The 18,931-nt window shown below is 44.2% G+C and overlaps 1 protein-coding gene and 1 long non-coding RNA gene across 13 annotated transcripts in view; one reads left to right on the forward strand and one right to left on the reverse strand.

Annotated features, from left to right (window-relative positions):
- Positions 1-18,931, forward strand: part of EYA3 (EYA transcriptional coactivator and phosphatase 3) — a 136,549-nt gene that overhangs the window by 79,017 nt on the left and 38,601 nt on the right. For 5 of the 6 annotated variants that reach the window (XM_039511294.1, XM_039511296.1, XM_039511291.1 and 2 more), the window contains 2 exons: positions 8,819-8,956; positions 17,613-17,698. In XM_039511294.1, coding sequence (XP_039367228.1) covers positions 8,819-8,956; positions 17,613-17,698 — 224 coding nt within the window. The remainder of the gene's footprint in view (positions 1-8,818; positions 8,957-17,612; positions 17,699-18,931) is intronic. The other variant, XM_039511293.1, reaches the window with a different exon arrangement.
- LOC120389083 overlaps positions 196-18,931 on the reverse strand; it is a 51,373-nt gene continuing 32,637 nt past the window's right edge. For all 7 annotated transcript variants that reach the window (XR_005590751.1, XR_005590749.1, XR_005590755.1 and 4 more), the window contains one exon: positions 196-453. This is a non-coding gene — a long non-coding RNA (uncharacterized LOC120389083). The remainder of the gene's footprint in view (positions 454-18,931) is intronic.

Raw genomic sequence — 18,931 nt, forward strand, 5'->3', positions numbered from 1 at the left:
CAGATTCATGACACTAGCTGGATGAAAGCTATAGAACTAGGAGTCTTTGGGGATGTATGTCTGTGGGAGTGACTGTTAGAAATTCTGGCTCTTTGGAGAGTGGGGGGAATTGGGTGACTTTGAGGACTTTTTGCTTCATCACTTTCGGCCCAGACAGTGTCAGTAATGACCGAGATTTATTACCATTTTGGGGATGTTCATGGAAAGAGGTCATCTGAATTGGTGGTGTCAGCAGAGTCCCTAGTGGGTACCTACATTGCATTTGCCGTCCATGGCATCCATCTTGTTAGATCCTGAGATCTGTGTGGGTGGTGGAGACTGAATTCCCATTTCACCCATGGGGCGATTCCTTCCATGTGAAGCGGGGGGTCAGCACAGAGAAACTTATGGTGCTGCAGCTCTCTTGATAGCTAGGTCTTCACTCACATGTACTGTTCATGAACACTCTGTTCGCTGTAGGAATAAATAGAACAGTCAGGCTGTATTGAGCAAAATGAAACAAGAATGTCAGTCTGCCTCTGCAGACTTCGCAGGCTATGGTCTTGAGTGCATGTGTCTGCCTTGCTGTGTATCTGGTCTGTGATTTCAGGACGTTGTTTCAGATTCACATATAGTTTTCTGTTAATTTGAGCATTTGTTTAGAGGTTCATTCAGTTGCTGACATAGATGACCTGCACACTGATGGTTCATTTACTGTAAACATGAAGAATACGTATTGCTCTGTGTGTACTCTTGTCTTCCTACATGTGTTTCATTGTTAGAATAATCAGTGTGTGGATTTGGTTGGGATTTTTTTGTGTTTTTGTGAAAGTGTTTAGGCCAAGATTTTAAACAGCACTTAGATTTAGTGTCTAAGTCCATATTTTGGCATCTAAAGAATTGGTCTGATTTCCCAAAGCACTAAGAGCCCTGCAGCTCCCATTGCCATTAATGCTTCTGGGGGAATTCTGCACTACTGTGCACATGCAGAATTCATGTCTGGCTGCAGAATTTTTTTCCCACATAAAATACAATCTGCCTGAGAAGTGCTGCAGTTCTGCCTTTCATCCACCAGAGGCCACTATGGTGCCAGAACAGCCAGCAGCATGAAAGCAACCAGTTGCTGGCTGTTCTGGCACCACAGCAGCGTCTTGTGGGCAAAAGGCAGAACTGCAGCTCTTCTTGAGCAGAATGTATTTTCTGGGTGTGTATGTGGGGGGAGAGGGGGGGGGGGGAATTGTGCACAGTGGCACAGAATTCCCCCAGGAGCAGAAGTTCATCACAGCACCCTGCCCATGCAGCCTGGTTAGGACAAACAAAGTGGGGCACAGAGGGTTGCTGGGGGTGGGGGGAGAGTCACAGACTGGTGTTCAGAATGGTTAGTGAGCTGGATAGACTGGGGTGTGAGCTCAAGAGCTAGTGGGGTGACAGCATTGAGCCAGAGACTGAATGGGAGTGTGGGTGCAGGGCCACATAGGGATGGGAGAGGAGGGCTGCAGAGCCACATGGGGATGTGGGGTGTGTGAACAGGGGCAGATGTGCCTGACTGACTGAATGGGAGAGGCTTTGGGTCAGCCAGGGTCTGCATGGAGGAGGCTCCCCAACTCCCTAGCAGTCCCTCCCCTCCTCTGGAAAAAAAAACCCTGTTCCATACCTCCCCCACCCATACCCAACAACCCACCAGGTTCACTCCAGGCTCCTTCCCTCTCCCTCAGTTTCTCTGTTACCCCTAACTCCCCCAAGCCTTTGCATTACTTCTGATGGGTGCAGGAAGTACGTTTCTGTATTGTAGTTTGAATGAATTATTCAAAGTTCTGTATTAATATGCCTAGTAAGGAATCTATTTGTATAAAAAAAATAACCAGAATCTTTTTTTTTTGTCTGTATTGTTACAGACATGCTTGCTGACAGGTATTTTGAAATAAATTACCAAAATTGAAACTGGCTTGATTGTATTGTTGTTGTTGTTTTGACAAAATATGCAAAATTTTTGCAGAAATTTAAAATGTCATGCACAGAATTTTTAATTTTTTGGTGCAGAATTACCCCAGGAGTAGCCTTTAATAGGAGCTGTTGTATTCACAGCACCATTTAAAACCTGACCAGTTGTCTGAGTATGGATTTAGGAGCCTAATGGTAGGTTCCTATTTTTTAAATTTTGTCTTTAACCAAATGTGAGGTAGGCATTGAAAGATGTATTGTTTTAACATATTTAATAACAGCCCCAGGATGATGTCACTCTGTGGGGATGGCACATGCTGAGGCTGGTCAACAGGTAGGAGCTAGGGGATTGAGCATACTCCATGTGGATGGATGGAGAATAACCTTGGCAGACTCTAACGAAACTCTACTGAGCATGTGCAAACTTGGCTAAATTTGAGCAGACTTTCAGAAGGATGGGAAAAAATACATTTCTGACCCCAAATGCATGATGGCACTAGAGCTTCTCAATAAAGTGGTTATTCCATTTTTTTTAAGGAGAGCAATGGGGTGGGGGGAACAATAACAGAAAATATGGAAATGGCAGAGGGGTGCTTAATGACTTCTTTGTTTCATTTTTTACCAAAAAGGTTGGTAGTGATTGGACGTCTAACATAGTGAATGTCAGTGAAAATGAAGTAGGATCAGAGGCTAAAATAGGTAAAAGAACAAGTTAAAAATTACTTAGACAAGTTAGATGTCTTCAAGTCACCAGCACCTGATGAAATGCATCCTAGAATACTCAAAAAGCTGACTGAGGAGATATCTGAACTATTAGCGATTATCTTTGAAAAGTCATGGAAGACAGGAGAGATTCCAGAAGACTGGAAAAGGGCAAATCTAGTGCCCATCTATAAAAAGGGAAATAAGGATAACACAGGGAATTACAGACCAGTCAGCTTAACTTCTGTACCTGGAAAGATAATGGTGCAAATAATTAAACAATCAGTTTTCAAACATGTAGATGATAATAAGGTGATAAGTAACAGCATGGATTTGTCAAGAACAAATTGTGTCAAACCAACCTGATAGCTTTTCTTTGACAGAGTAACAAGCCTTGTGGATAGGGGGGAAGCGGTAGATGTGGTATATCTTGACTTTAGTAAAGCTTTTGATACTGTCTTGCATGACCTTCTCATAAACAAACTAGGGAAATGCAACCTAGATGGAGCTACTATAAGGTGGGTGCATAACTGGTTGGAATACCATTAAAAGTGGTTCATAGTCATGCTGGAAGGGCATAACGAGTAGGGTCCCACAGGGATCAGTTCTGGGTCTGGTTCTGTTCAATATCTTCATCACTGATTTAGATAGTGGCATGAAAAGATAAGTGACACTGATAAAGATTGTGGACGATACCAAGCTGGGCAGGGTTGCAAGTGCTTTAGAGGATAGGATTATCATTCAAAATGATCTTGTCAAACTGGAGAAATGGTCTGAAGTAAATAGGATGAAATTCAATAAGGACAAATGCAAAGTACTCCGTTTAGGAAGGAACAATCAGTTGCACGTATACAAAATGGGAAATGACATGACCACCTAGGAAGTAGTACTGCAGAAAGGGATCTGGGGGTCATAGTGGACCACAAGGTAAATATGAGTCAACAGTGTAACACTGTTGCAAAAAATGCGAACATCATTCTGGGCTATATTAGCAGGAGTGTTGTAAGCAAGACATGAGAAGTAATTCTTCCACTCTACTCCATGCTGATTAGGCCTCACCTGGAGTATTGTGTCCAGTTCTGGGCACCACAGTTCAGGAAAGGTGTGGACAAATTGAAGACAGTCCAGAGAAGAGCTACAAAAATTATTAAAGATTTAGAAAACATGACCTATGAGGAAATATTGAAAAAATTGGGTTTGTTTAGTCTGGAAAAGAGAAGACAGAGGGGACATAACAGTTTTCAAGTACATAAAAGGTTGTTACAAAGAGGAGGGAGAAAAATTGTTGTTCTTAACCTCTGAGGATAGGACAAGAAGCAATGGGCTTAAATTGCAGCTTGAAAGGTTTAGTTTGGACATTAGGTAAAACTTCCTAACTGTCAGGGTGGTTAAGCACTGGAATAAATTGCTTGGGGAGGTTGTGGAATCTCCATCATTGAAGATTTTTAAGAGCAGGTTAGACAAACACCTGTCAGCAGTACTCTAGAGAATACTTAGTCCTGCCATGAGTGCAGGGGATTGGACTAGATGACATCTCGAGGTCCCTTCCAGTCCTGTGATTCTATGCATTTTCCCCTAATGGACAGCTGAACCACTTTTGCTGAAACTTTCAGAAATAAATAAATTCCATCTGAGGTAGATGCCCAGCATGGAAAATTTCAGCCCAAATGGTTTGTTTGGCATTATCCTTGCTCTCTATAACAATAATGTGAATGGCTTTATAAGATATGTTACATCACCTTAACATATGTAGGTATTTTTATAGCAGTTGTGCTTAGTGATCACTGTAGTTAGGGTTGAAAAAGGAGTTTCCTTCTGAACCCCTCTTTTCATGTTTGGTCTCAGCCTCAAAATGAAGTTTTCTTCGGCAAATTTGAGCCAGTTGTGTTCAGCCATCTTTGAATTACCGTATATACTTATACTTATAAGCAGAATATTTTTGGTAAAAAAGTGACACATCAAAGAGTTGGGGTTGGCTTATAAACGGGTCTACACCAAATTTGATGATTTTAAACTCTATGGAATGATTGAATTGAATATCTATCTAATACAAGAATCGGCAACCTTTGGCCCGCGGCCCGCCAGGGTAAGCACCGTGGCGGGCTGGCCAGTTTGTTTACCTGCCGCATCCGCAGGTTCAGCCGATTGCAGTTCCCACTGGGGGTGGCAGGAAGCGGCGGCCAGCACATCCCTCGGCCCACGCTGCTTCCCACCAGGGTGTTTACCTGACAGGCCACGACACTTCCTGCAGTTCCCATTGGCTGGGAGCGGCGAAACGTGGCCACAGGGAGCTCCATGCCTGCAGGTGCTCCAAGTAAACAAAACGTGCCAACTCACCAGCGACTTACCCTGACAGGCCAGGAGCCAAAGTTTTCCAACCCCTGAAATATAGGGTCGGCTTATGAAAGGGTCATATAGTTTTTGCTATTTTTACCTATCCATTTTTGGGGGGGTTGGCTTATAAACAAATGGACTAATGAATGAGTATATATGGTATATCAAATTGGGAAAAATACACTACTTCCTACTTTTAAAAAGTAGTTTCTTTCACTGTGATCACTCAACCCCAGCTGAGCTGTGAAAGTTCTGTCATGGGCTTCTCATGGATGCACACATCACTGTGCAATTTCCATCAGCATTACATAAATTCATTAAGGCCACATACAAAGATGTGAAGTAGTCTGTAAGGATGAACAACCAAGCAACAGAGTGGTTCAGTGTGGACAGTGGAATGAAACAGGGCTGCATTTTATCTGCGCTCTTGTTTGGCATCACCATATACCGGATAATGAAGAATACAAATACCGGTATACCATGGATAGGTGGCAAATGCCTAGAAGAACTAGACTTTAATGATATTGTGCAACTGAACAACATCCCCTGCAAAGTTACAGACAGACAGACAACTTGGCAAAAAAAGCAGACTACGCAGGGCTCAAAATTAGTTATGCAAAACCAAACACCTTTGAAACCCAGACATCAATCATTAACAACACATTAAAAGGCAGAAATATCAAGAAAGTAGAACAGTTTATCTACCAGGGCAGCACCATGTTAGCCAGTGGAGACCTGAAAAAGGAAATGACATCAAGGGTAGGAAAGGCATCCACAGCATTTACTAAACTCAACAACGTATGGAAATCAAATATATACATCAGCAGAATAAAACTCTGAATTTTCAATTCAGACATAATTTTGGTGCTAAAATATTGCTGCGAGAGCTGGAGGTCTATTAAGACATTAGACAGAAAATTAGACACCTTCAAAAATAAGTGCCTATGAAAGATTCTGGACATTGATTGGAAAGACTTCTTCACCAGTTAAAAGATCCGAGAATCACCTGCCAACAGCTTGTTTCCACCAGAATCAGAAGGAAACACTGGACATATTTGGGGAATGTAGAATCATAGAATTGTGGGACAGATGTTTGTCTAACCTGCTCTTAAATCTCCAATGATGGAGATTTCACAACCTCCGTAGGCAATTTATTCCAGTGCTTAACCCCCCTGATAGTTAGGAAGATTTTCCTAATGTCCAACCTAAACTGCCCTTGCTGCAATTTAAGCCCATTACTTCTTTCCTATCTGCAGAGGTTAAAGAGAACAATTTTTCTCCATCCTTCTTGTAACAACCTTTTATGTTCTTGAAAACTGTTATCATGTCCCCTTTCAGTCTTCTCTTCTCCAGAGTAAACAAACTCCATTGTTTGTCTTCCCTCATAGGTCATATTTTTAGACCTTTAATCATTTTTGTAGCTCTTCTCTGGACTGTCTCCAATTTGTCCACATCTTTCCTGAAACGTGGTGCCCAGAACTGGACACAATACTCCAGGTGAGGCCTAATCAGTGCTGAGTAGAGTGGAAGAATGACTTCTCATTTCTTGCTTATAATACTCCTGCTAATACATCCCAGAATTATGTGGGTTTTTTTTTCAACAGTTTTTCACTGTTCACTCATATTTAGCTTGTGATCCACTATGACCCCCAGATCTCTTTCTGCAGTACTCCAACACTCAGACTCCCACATGAAGCTGTCAAGTGGAAACCAACTGGTGTGAGGAAATGAGGGTGCCTAAAAGAAACCTTAAGAAGAACCCTTAGCAGGGATGGACGAATAATTTATCTCAGGGGTCCCCAACGTGGTGCCCATGGGTGCCATGGCACCCGCGGGGGCATCTAAATGCACCCGCGTTCTGGCCGGCAGTGGAGCATCCGCCGAAATGCCGCTGAATTTCTGCGGCATTTCGGCAGCGACGCCTCTCGATGACGCTGCTTGCCGCCGACAAGTGACATCATCGAGAGGCGTCACTGCTGAAATGCCACAGAAATTCGGCAGCATTTCGGTGGATGCTCCACTGCTGCCATGGTCCTTCATCTGGCGCCCACCAGACAAAAAGGTTGGGGACCACTGGTTTATCTCAACACCACAGAACAAATGGAAGCAGCAGCAAATGACAGAGGAATGGAAGACGCTGGCTTCTGCCCTATGCACCAACATTGGCACGGGAAAGATTTTTTATTATTTTTTTTTAAAGGTAAAGGAAATGTCTAGAAGCTGGTAGCTGCCATTGAGCCAGACAAATGAGAGTATTTTGCTTTCCTCTGTCCTCTTCTACTTAAAAGTAAAAAAAGGAACTTGGAAATTAAATACAAACAAACAAAAGTAATCCTACTTGTAAGATTTCCCAGTTAAAATGGGGAAGAGGCTGTCAGAAAATGAAGAGTCTCTTTAGCAGTTTTATCTCAGCCACTTGGTCCTTGTGCAAATCCATGGTGTTACTTATCACCTTATTTATCTTCTAGATATTTGCAACTTGATTGCTTAATTATTTGTTCCATTATCTTTCCGAGTACTGAAGTTAAGCTGACTGATCTGTAATTTCCTGGGTTGTCCTTATTCCCCTTTTTTAGATGGGCACTATACTTGCCCTTTTCCAGTCTTCCATGACTTTTCAAAAATAATTGCTAGTGGCTTAGATAGCTCCTCAGTCAGTTCCTTGAATATTCTAGGATGTATTTCATCAGGCCCTGGTGACTTGAATACATCTAACTTGTCTAAGTAATTTTTAACTTTTTCTTTCCCTATTTTAGCCTCTGATCCTACTTCATTTTCACTGGTATTCACTGTGTTAGATATCCAGTCACTACTAACCTTTTTGGTGAAAACTGAAACAAAAAAGTCATTTAGCACTTCTGCCATTTCCACATTTTTTGTTATTGCTGATGTTGGAATTAGTTCAGAAAGCAGCTGAAATCAGGAGCTTGAGGAGGTCTGCAGAACCCTGCTCCTGACTAGGCTGCCTTGTTGAGATGCTGTTCTTGCTGATTCAGTTCCAACCTGAGTGCAGTAGGCAGAGCCTTAAAGGGACACGTGGATTGAGAAGTCATACTGCTATATGTGTGCCACTGTTGTTACAATTCCAGTGATCTTAAGCAATACCTGTAAGAGATTTGAGGAAAAGCTTATTTCTCATGTTTGCAGTTTGTTTACTTTGTGCATTTGGGATCCCTGCCTATACAGTCAATTTCACTGGTTTCCCCGGAAGGCAGTCAGTCATTTTCCCCATTTGTGTCAGTTTGCACAGAAACAAGGGAAAATTTTTTTAAACAGTCAAGTGTAATTTTAAAACCACGTGAATCGGCAGGAGATTCAGGGGCAGGTGTAGGATCTGACACTACTTTTAATTAATCTTTTTTCTTCTTTCTTCTGTTTTTTAAAGTACTAGATAGGAAGTTGAATTCCCCTTTAATGCTGTAAGAGCCACCCAGTGTCCATTGAAGCCAATGGAAGGACTGCCATTGACTAAATGAGTGCTAGATCATTATCTCACTAAGTAGCAGTCTGGGCTACTGAGAACACTGTGTAGCAGTCCAAGTCCCAGAGAGTGATGAGTGGCTCCTTGGTGCCAGCATCGCAATAGCTCCTATTGTTGGGTCAAAGAATTTTCCATTGAAAGGTTTAGAAACTACCCTTGCTGGTCTCTAAGCTTTTCTTTTTCAGCTAGCTTTATCTCAGCAGCTCATATCCAACCCGAGAATCAGGAATTTGCTATTGCAAAATAAAAGCAATATTGTTTTTTATATGTGACTTTCAGTCATTTACTTTGGTAACAAGCAGACAAACTGTTCTCGGGTAGTAAGCATGCTGTTTGGTCCCAGTGTATTTGTTTGTAACTGGTCCAATTTATCTGATTCAGGTGCACTGTGGCCAGGTATGAAACCTGAAAGTGGTTTAATTCAGACTCCATCTCCAAGTCAGCACAATGTTCTTACCTGCACTACAGGGTTGACCACAAGCCAGCCCTGCCCAGCACATTATTCTTATCCTATTCAAGGTAACTTGGCATGGTTTTTATCTACATCTCTCTCCACTTATTTGTGTCCAGATACCACAAATAAAGAGGCCAGCATGTTTGCTCTTGGTTTGTGCATGCTTCTCTGTGCCTTGCAAGCCATATTTTTCTCTTCTTGTACGCTCCAGACCCTGTGTGTGTGTGTGTGTGTGGTTTGTACTCTATATAGAGCTCTGCCTGCACCCAGCTGGCTTATGCCATGCTGATGAATCCTAACAGGGTGAAGAACAAAGGCGGGGTGGGAAAGAGGAGATTGAATGTTGTTCACTTGCATGCTGCTCCTCCTCAGAATGCTCTTGTAGCTCAAGCTGTTTCTTAGCAGTCCTGGGCATGAGTTGCACTAAGATTCATGTGTTGCTTCTTGAGGTCATGTGTTGCTTCTGTGTGCCAGCTAGGGTGGCAGAGCTAGAAAGTGAAGCTGTAGACACTAGAGCTGGATACAAATATCCATCCACCCACCCACCCCCTGCCAGGGACTCACATTTTAATATTGGGAAGTAAGTGCTGCTTAGTTGAAAAAATGTATGCAAAGTTACTTGTTTCAGGTTTGATTTTTTGCCATTTTATTAGTGAAAATGTGTTTTCCAGTGAAAATTAATCCTTTGACACATTTCCTGGATTTTTGAAAACCTCCCAGAAATGTCTTTTCAGAAAGGAATTTCAAGAAGTGCTAGTTTCTCATTTGTGTGGACTTTAACATGACTTAAATTGTACAGCTGATGAAGTGGATCATTAAGGCTGATGCTTTCTCAGCTCACTGCATTGTGAGCAGGAAAGGCCCAAGGATGCATTTATCCTGAACTCATTTCCCATCATAGGGTTAGAAGGGACTGCTGGAAACATCTAGTCTAACCCCCTGCCAAGGTGTACGACTTGTTGTGAGTTAAAATTGGAAAAGTGACTGTCTAGAAATGGCACCTTTCAGTGAAGCTGTTCTATATGTACCTTTGCTGACAAAAATAAATGTTCACTCCTTTGGAGATTGCCATAAAAATAAGAAGATATGTAAGAGGTTGCTGGATGCTGTCTGCGTCCTGAACAATCACTAGAATTGCCATCTAAGTTCCAATTGCAGAATACAGGCTCACCAGGGGTGAAGGAAGAGGTAGAAGGAATCCAACTTGACCCTCAGATCCTTGGAGTTTGAGGCTTTTCACTTACAAACTGCAGGCATTTGATACGCAGTGAGAGTATAAATTTGGAGCCCCATGTTATCATTTGAATGGAACCGCCTTTCAGAGCATAATTATGCTTTCTGGAAAGTGTTAGCCTTCCCTTTGAATTGTCCAGCTTTTTTCACTGTCACTATTATCGTCTCATCATATAGAGATAATGACATTTTCTAGAGAGTTTTGCAAGCACCAATATGAGCTATTCTTTACTTCTGTCATACCCAGGGGCGGCTCTAGACCCCAGCGCGCCAAGCAGGCGCTTGGGGCGGCCGTTTCCCGGGGGGGCGGCATTTGGCTCCGGTTGAGCTCCCGCAGTCATGCCTGCGGCAGGTCCACCGGAGCCCGGAACGAGCGGACCTGCCGCAGGCATGACTGCGGCGGGTCCCGTCTTCCCGCGGCTCCGGTTGAGCTCCCACAGGCATGACTGCGGCAGGTCCGCTGGTCCCGGGCTCCAGTGGACCTGCCGCAGGCATGCCGGCAGGAGCTCAACCGGAGCCGCGGGAAGAGGGGACCCGCCGCGGGACCGGGGAAGGGCGGCGCAGCGCTCCGCGCTGCTTGGGGCAGCCTACTTTCTAGAGCCGCCCCTGGTCATACCCCACATCACCACCATCAGAATGAGACAGAAAGACAAGACATGGGACGGCAATTCAGGAGAAAGAGAAGCGGGGATTAGTAGTGAGGAGAAGGAAGGCGGGATTATTTATTTGTATTGCAGTAGCACCTAGGAGTCTCAGTCAGTGATTATGACCCCATTGTGGTAGACACGGTACATGTATAACAAAAAGATAGTCTCTGTTCCAAAGAACTTCTAATTGAAGTCTGAGATGAGAGAAGAGGTGGATAGAACAGACAGATGGAGGAGAACCAAGAAACAATCATACAGCACTGCTCACCATGATGGGCAGTGGTCACCACCTGCCTAACTGTTGTAGGCATCAGGGGGTTTTCAGGAGTGATTGGAAGGAAGATACTGAGGTGCCTTTGCTGATGGTTCCGGGCACTTCCTCCCAAGTGTTAGGGGCAGCCGGGGGGACAGCCCAAAGATGCGTTTGAAAGGTTAACCAGTAGGCACAGAAGGGCAATATCGTGGGCAGAGCAGCGTCGTGATCACGTGACAGAGAATAGATGGGTGGGAGTAGGGCTTGAAGGGCCTTGGAAGTGAAGACAATATTTTGTGTTTGGTGCAGTGGAGAACGGGGACCCAGTGGAGGGATGCAGAGAGAGGGGTGATGTGCTCAAAGCCACGGGTTAGGAAAATGATCTCTGCAGCAGCACTTTGAATGGATACAAATGGGGCAAGATGGGATTTGTCCAGGCTGGAAAGGAGGAGGGTACAGCAATCAAGACACAAGGCGATGGGAATCGGGAGGGAGTTGTGGTTGGAGAGGAAAGGATGTTACTCAGGAAAAATTAGCAGGGTTTAGGCACTGCCTGGTCATGGGTCTCTAGAAAGAGGGAGATAACCCACAGGGATGGGCCTGAGTGACATGAAGGATGGTAACTTCATGCATGGTGACTGGAGTTGTGGGAGGAGATTAAGAGGTGAGGCTGAAAGAGAGAGAAGGCACTTGATGAGGAGAGGGAGAATGTTCTGGATTTAGGGCAGCATGATAAAGAGGGAAAAGCTAGAGGGGGCAAAAGGAGATAGGCTGGCAAGAGGACAGGGAAGGGAGAGAAGAGTGAGTTGCGATGTAGCTAGGCAGGCTCTCCATCTAGTTTTAAGCCGGACAGTCCTGCTTTTCTAAGGATTGTCCCCCGTCCGGTACTGAGACCAAACTGGATGTGGTTTCACCAGGTATTGGATGGGGGATGCCATTTTGAAGAGTCCCCTGCCCTCTGGCATGACCTTGCTATATGGGGGTGCAGCAGCACGCTTTTCAAAGTGGTGTCCATCATGTGACATGGTGTGTGCGAGATCACATAAGTGGGGGTCGGCCCACATCATTCCCGGAAGTACTGGAATGTCTGGTGTTATGTGGATGTGTGAGTGCCCATGCTAGATGTAACCAGGGGCAAGCTTAGGTAGGGCTTGTTGATGACGACAGGAAGTCTGAATGAAAAGGCTGGTGTGGTCTGAGCAGGGGAGGTGCAAATTTAACAGCGGCACTTGGCCAAGCAGGAGATGGTTAAAGGGAAAGAGGAGAGAGGTCTTTGCCTTGGGGACAGTGAGGGGAGGGTGAATTTGGGGGATAGTAGGAAGAAAAGCTTTAGAATTTAGCAAGGCACTGGATGCTGGGAGGAGGAGGGAGCACTGAGATATGAACCTGGAAGAAAGGGAGGGAGAAGTTATCAGTGTAGACAGAAAAGGAAGGGAGATGGAATGGTGGAGTTAGGAGGAAAGATCGGGTCAGTTTTTGAAGTGAATGTGGTAGATTTGGTAACCTCACCATAGAGGAGGTTGTTGAAAGTATCCAAGAAGTTACAGTCACTGGGAGAGGAGAAGAGGTGGATACTGAGAACAGAACAAAAGCTTATGCCCAAATAAATGCCTTAGTCTCTAAGGTGCCACAGGGGGGACTCCTTGTTTTTGTGGATACAGACTAACACGGCTGCCACTCTGAAACCTAGAACTATTTGGGACACCGAGAGAGCTGCTCCTCCCCTATTAAAGGACATGCTGCAGAATAAGATGCAGTCAGCAAGGTAAGAGGAGATGCCGGAGATCTCTGACACACACAAGAGATGAGATTGGAAGAGAACATGATCAGCTGTGTCAAAAGTAACAGAAAGCAAGAAAGATGAGGGCAAGAAAGATCTCTGTAGATGTAGCTATTAGAAAGCCAGTAGTGGTGATCCTGGGGAGGCCATTAATGTAGTGGAAAGAGCAGAATCCAAAATGGAAAGGATCAAGGGCAGAGCTGGAGGAGTGGAAAAGCACTTTAGTAGAACAGACTGTTTGATGACTTCAGAGTCAAAGGGGCTAAGGGAGATAAGGCGGCAGCTAGAGTCTTAATGTTACTTAAGCATAATTATTCAGAATAAAGGCTCTTTGAAACAAACCCTAAAAGCCTGACTGAACTTACAGGATAATATGTATTCAGTGGTATGTGGTTATGCTGTATTATTGGCCCAGTCGATATGTATTTTAGTCCAAGTTCTGCATGTTTTGGTCTTCAGACTTCTGCCTAAGTAATGCCTTGGCTCAGGACTCTGGTGAATGCCCAGGTGCACTTACTGACTTTGCAAACTAGGGTAGTATACCCAGATGAACATAAATGCTCCCCAAGGAGCTGAAAAGCAGATGTTCTTTGAGCTAATTTTGCTAATGTATACACCCAGGAACCCACAATTCCCGCCATGCATGCCAGAGGGGGCACAAACCGCTCTGGTCAGATGTGGAAGGAACCACTGTTCCTTGTCTCCCTCACTGCTCCACTCCATGTAGGAGCAAACCAGCCAAGTTAAACTTACAAAATCTGTCAATTCTACTTCTGCTTTGCTCTGCTCTCTGTTATTAGCTTGTGAAGCAGAGCAGAATAGGGCATTTTAGGATGGTCGAAGCAGAGCATTCTGGGGTGAACGGAGCAGTGAGGGGGACGGTGAAAATGCAGGGTCTGGAGAAGCAATCTGGAAACAAGAGGGAGAAGTAAAGAAAACCGGGGGTCGGGGGGAGGGGTAACAGAAGGAAGACACAAACCTCTGTGACTCCATTTAAACATGAAACATGGGGATAGTTCCTTTTGGCATGTCAGCAGGGCAGAACGATGTTGCTGTATTTGTTACACTCACACACAGAAGAGTTGTTGACCATCAAGGTAACTTTGCTGAAAGATTGCTGACACAGCTGAATATAACCCTGTAAAAGACCTGGTACATTACAATGTGTAAACAGGTGGGCCATGACAAGGCAATATCCTCAGGGTGTTGGGTAACAAGAGGAAGCATGAAGGGGAGGATTGTCTGTGTTGCTACCAGAATCCCAATATGTTTTTTTCCTTTCTATAGTATCTTTGATCCATTTTAATGTAGCAGCAGTCTCCTGTCCCTGGTTAAGGTTGAGACTTGCTTTTCATTGTAAGCTTGATCTTGGCCTCCCCTCTAACGCCTCAAAAATCTTTTATTTCAACTTCGGAAAGTGTGTGTGGCCTGTGGCCATTCCTTGCTCAAATCTGAGATGCTTCTTTGATCCCAAGGGGTAGGCAAGGGCAAGTCCTGGGACTCGCGATAAAGATGGAAAATCTTGTTACACTTAGTGTTACAAAGCCGTTCTGTACTGTTCACAAAGGTGAGGGATCTACAATGTGTCGCCATGGGTACCTGTGAACAGTGGGGGCACAGCAGCAGCACAAGGACTTCACCTCACCTTGACCCTAGTGACTCCTGTAGCCCTACAGAGCTCTTAAGCTTTGCAGGTTTCCCCAGAGGATCCTACAGGTGTCCTGGTTACCTGGCTTCCTGACCGGCTTCCCCAACCATTCTCCCTCCCCCCCGCCCCGCCTGCGCTCTGTGGGCTCTCAGGCTTCTCCTAGTTCCATACTGGGAGCAGGAATCAGATTTTCCTCCCCACAGACTTTTCAAAGGAGTTTCTGTAGGTCTTAATGGATTCTGCATGGGGCCAATGGCTCTGCCAGTGTGGCTGAAGCAGAGGTAGGGCACTAGGTGTTTCCTGTTGAGAGATTCCACCCGAATGGGGCTCACAATAAATAGTTGGTTCTCTTTCTCCAAGAACACATCACCTTGTGCAGTTGTTCCCCATCTTCCCCTTTCCTTTCTAAGGCTTCTGTCTGGGGGCACAGGGATCCCAAGGTGATGAAATTCCTCTGAGGCCTCCACAGGATCCATTGCAGAGTTCAGCTTCTGGGTTGGTGAGGAGAGTTTCCAGACAGCTGTGCTGTGTGCATTGTTCTGAGAAAGGGCGTCTTCTAAATGTGCTAAACTCCTCTTTCCTTCAGGCTTCCTCTTCAGGGTGGCGTTCCTGCACCAATGGTGTCTTTAGAGAAGAGAGCATTACCTCACTGTCATTCTGCGTTTCTTGAGATGCCATCTTGGAGGGTTCTCTCTCACCTCTCTGAGGGAAGGTCACCTTTCTTGGGATTTTTTTTCTTGCACCGGGGTTTTCCTTTTTCTCTAAGGCACATCTTGGATCAGTTTTTCTTTTCGGGAGCTTCACCTCCTACTAAATTGAAGGAACTGACTGGAATCCTCAAAGGGCAGCATCTAGACCGCCAGGAGGCAGCATTCGATGACCAGGAAGGGCCTGGTGTGAGCTCTTCCCTTCTGCTGCCTCCCTCAAGGATGGGAAAACACCAAATCATTGAAGAGCCTGGGTTGTTTTTCAGTCTCATGCTGAGTTTCCTCCACAGGTGATATCTGTAGAAAATGACTTTTTTTTTTTTTTAATGGCAGGAGATAAGATGGGTGATACTGTGCAGTTTCCACAAAGATCTCTTTACAGTCTATGCTACCAGGAACCTTTATTTTTATGTAGTTTGGGCAGGCATGATGGAGTCATAATGGCATTCTCTGATTGAACCTAATGTGTACACTTGGATTTCACTGGACTTGTCATTTTGTGTTTCGGCCTCCTGAGACCCAAAACAGGCCGCAGTCTAATCTGACTATTCTGCTACTTGAAAACCATAAATGCTGCTAATTTACATCTGTCCCCAAAGGGAGGCATAGAGGGCCTCCAGGGATTCAGGTGAACTAAAATTGACTGAAAATGCAACACTTCTAGGGAGATTTAGGTTTGATTTTAGGATAAGCTTTCTAAGGATAGTTAAGCACTGGAACAGGTTGCCTAGGGAATCCCCATGACTGGAGGGTTTTTAAGAACAGGTTAGACCAACACCCGTCAGGGATGGTCTATGTATACTTAACGCTGCCTCAGCAAAGGGGAATGGACTAGATCACATCAAGAGGTCACTTGCAGCACTACATCTCTGATTTCTAAGATCAGGGCCCCATTGCACTAGGCGCGGTGCAATGGGGTTTGGAAAAAATAACCCCAACTATACATACAATATGATGGGAGCTAATTTAGCTACAACGAGTCAGGAAAAAGATCTTGGAGTCATCGTGGATAGTTTTCTGAAGATGTCCACGCAGTGTGCAGAGGCAGTTAAAAAAGCAAACAGGATGTTAGGAATCATTAAAAAGGGGATAGAGAATAAGACTGAGAATATATTATTGCCCTTATATAAATCCATGGTATGCCCGCATCTCGAATACTGTGTACAGATGTGGACTCCTCACCTCAAAAAAGATATACTGGCACTAGAAAAGGATCAGAAAAGGGCAACTAAAATGATTAGGGGGTTGGAGAGGGTCCCATATGAGGAAAGATTAAAGAGGCTAGGACTCTTCAGCTTGGAAAAGAGGAGACTAAGGGAGGATATGATAGAGGTCTATAAAATCATGAGTGATGTGGAGAAAGTGGATAAGGAAAAGTTATTTACTTATTCCCATAATACAAGAACTAGGGGTCACCAAATGAAATTAATAGGCAGCAGGTTTAAAACAAATAAAAGGAAGTTCTTCTTCACGCAGCGCACAGTCAACTTGTGGAACTCCTTACCTGAGGAGGTTGTGAAGGCTAGGACTATAACAGCATTTAAAAGAGAACTGGATAAATTCATGGTGGTTAAGTCCATAAATGGCTATTAGCCAGGATGGGTAAGGAATGGTGTCCCTAGCCTCTGTTTGTTTGTCAGAGGATGGAGATGGATGGCAGGAGAGAGATCACTTGATCATTGCCTGTTAGGTTCACTCCCTCTGTGGCACCTGGCATTGGCCACTGTCGGTAGACAGGATACTGGGCTAGATGGACCTTTGGTCTGACCCGGTACAGCCGTTCTTATGTACTAGTAAATTTGTATCTGTAAGTGCATGGTCTGTCTCACAGAGCTGCTGTCAACAGTGATCTCAAGGGACCTGTTCCAGAAAATACTTGTAATTTCACATAGATTTCAAAGGTTAAATACCAACAGTTTCTCAGTATGAAGTAGCTTTATATGTAATTATTTAAATGGGCTTTAGTATTTCCTGAAGTTGTTGAATTCAGTGGGATCAAGTATTTTAAGGCCTCATCCACAATGTTGGATAAAATGTTATCAGAACTAATTTAAATGCTATTCAGATTTCTTACTGTTAATATTGATTGATTTGTTTTTATCTGTTGTAACAAATACAAACAAATACATCTTGTGTTCTGGTCTTTGTTGTCTCAAAATTTGAAATACAAATTAATAGAAAAACACATCACATTAACCTAATTTGCACTATTTGTGTGACAGGAATCGAGGGGGCAAGGCCTTTTGAAAAGTGTTATATAGCATATTATAAAAACATAGTTTTAAAACATTACGCTCCATCCCTACTGTCCTGGCAAACCCTGTTTAAGCTATTAGTTAGTGTCGTTGGGGCTAGAAATGTGACTGCTTCACAATTACAATAGGTCTTCTCCCTTTTACGTTATTAAAATGTATTAACATATGGTCATTCTTTGATTTATTTATTTTTTACAGCATCAACTACCAATGCTAGCCCAGTCTCCACGTCCTCGACTGTTATCAATATTTCAACACCAGCTGTAGCCAGCATCTCGCACCAGGTAAAACATCTTGCTAGTTTTTCTTCTCTCAGGCACATCTGGTGTAGCTTTTGTTTTCAAATATTCTGACATCACAGTAGTTGGAGTGTAACTGTTGATTCATTTTTTTTTTTTTTAGTACTTTAAGTATTTTAAGGCTAAATATTTGTAACCACTTTAAATGGTCCCCAGAGCTTGTTCACTGCAGCATTTTCTTGCCAATTGGGACACCTAGTTGGGGCATGAAGTAAATTCAAAATTCTGTTGTTGGGCACTGGATTTACAGAGAGCAAGTTCACTGTGTGTGGAGAATTAGTTTTGTGATTAAAGTACAGGACTGGGAGTCACGAGATAGCTCAGTGGTTTGAGTATTGGCCTGCTAAACCCAGGGTTGTGAGTTCAATCCTTGAGGGGGCCATTTAGGGATCTGGCGCAAAAATCTGTATGGGGATTGGTCCTGCTTTGAGCAGGTGGTTGGACTAGATGACCTCATGAGGTCCCTTCCAACCCTGATATTCTATGATTCTCCTGACCACCACAGATTTCCTGTGGGACCTTGAGCAAGTCACTTCACTTCCTTGTACCTCAGTTTCCCACCCTGTCAATTTTAGAGAGAAGTGAGGGTCAGTAACCATAAAGCACTTGGAGATCCCTGTGTGGCAGGCACTACAGAAGTGTAAGTAGCATAACTATGATTTAGCTTAGGGCTTATCTACACTTGTAACACTACAACAGCACAGCTGGAGCACTTCAGCGTAGATGCTACCTGCACCACTGAGAGGAGGTCTTCTGGTAGTATAGAGGATCCACCTCCCCGAGCGGGAGTAGCTAGGTCAATGGAAGAATTCTTCTGTCTACACAGTGACTTAGGTCAACTGAACTATGCTGCTCGGGGTGTGTGGATTTTGAACAGCCCTGATCGACGTAGTTATGCCAACCTAATTTTCAAGTGTAGAATTCTACAGCGAAGAATATAGTCACACAGGTATTTAAACCCTTCTCAGTCTCCCTCAGCAGGGAAAGGGGAAGGGGATGCATCCAAAGAGTCTGACAAGATGGTGAGCAGAGAGGAAGAACCCTTCTGATATAGTTGGAATTTAAAAAGCATTCATTAGCAGGCAACACTGTTTCTTCTCCCTCCGTAAGTCTGGAGTGGGCGATCCTGTCTGCCTACTTGCTCTTTCCCCCTTGGGGACCAGCTTTTTCTGCTGTAGAGCTCTCTCATGGTGCTGGGGACCAAAGCAGAGAGAGCCT

This window comes from Mauremys reevesii, linkage group 23, assembly GCF_016161935.1.
Source record: "Mauremys reevesii isolate NIE-2019 linkage group 23, ASM1616193v1, whole genome shotgun sequence".
In the NCBI taxonomy this organism is placed as follows: Eukaryota; Metazoa; Chordata; order Testudines; family Geoemydidae; genus Mauremys; species Mauremys reevesii.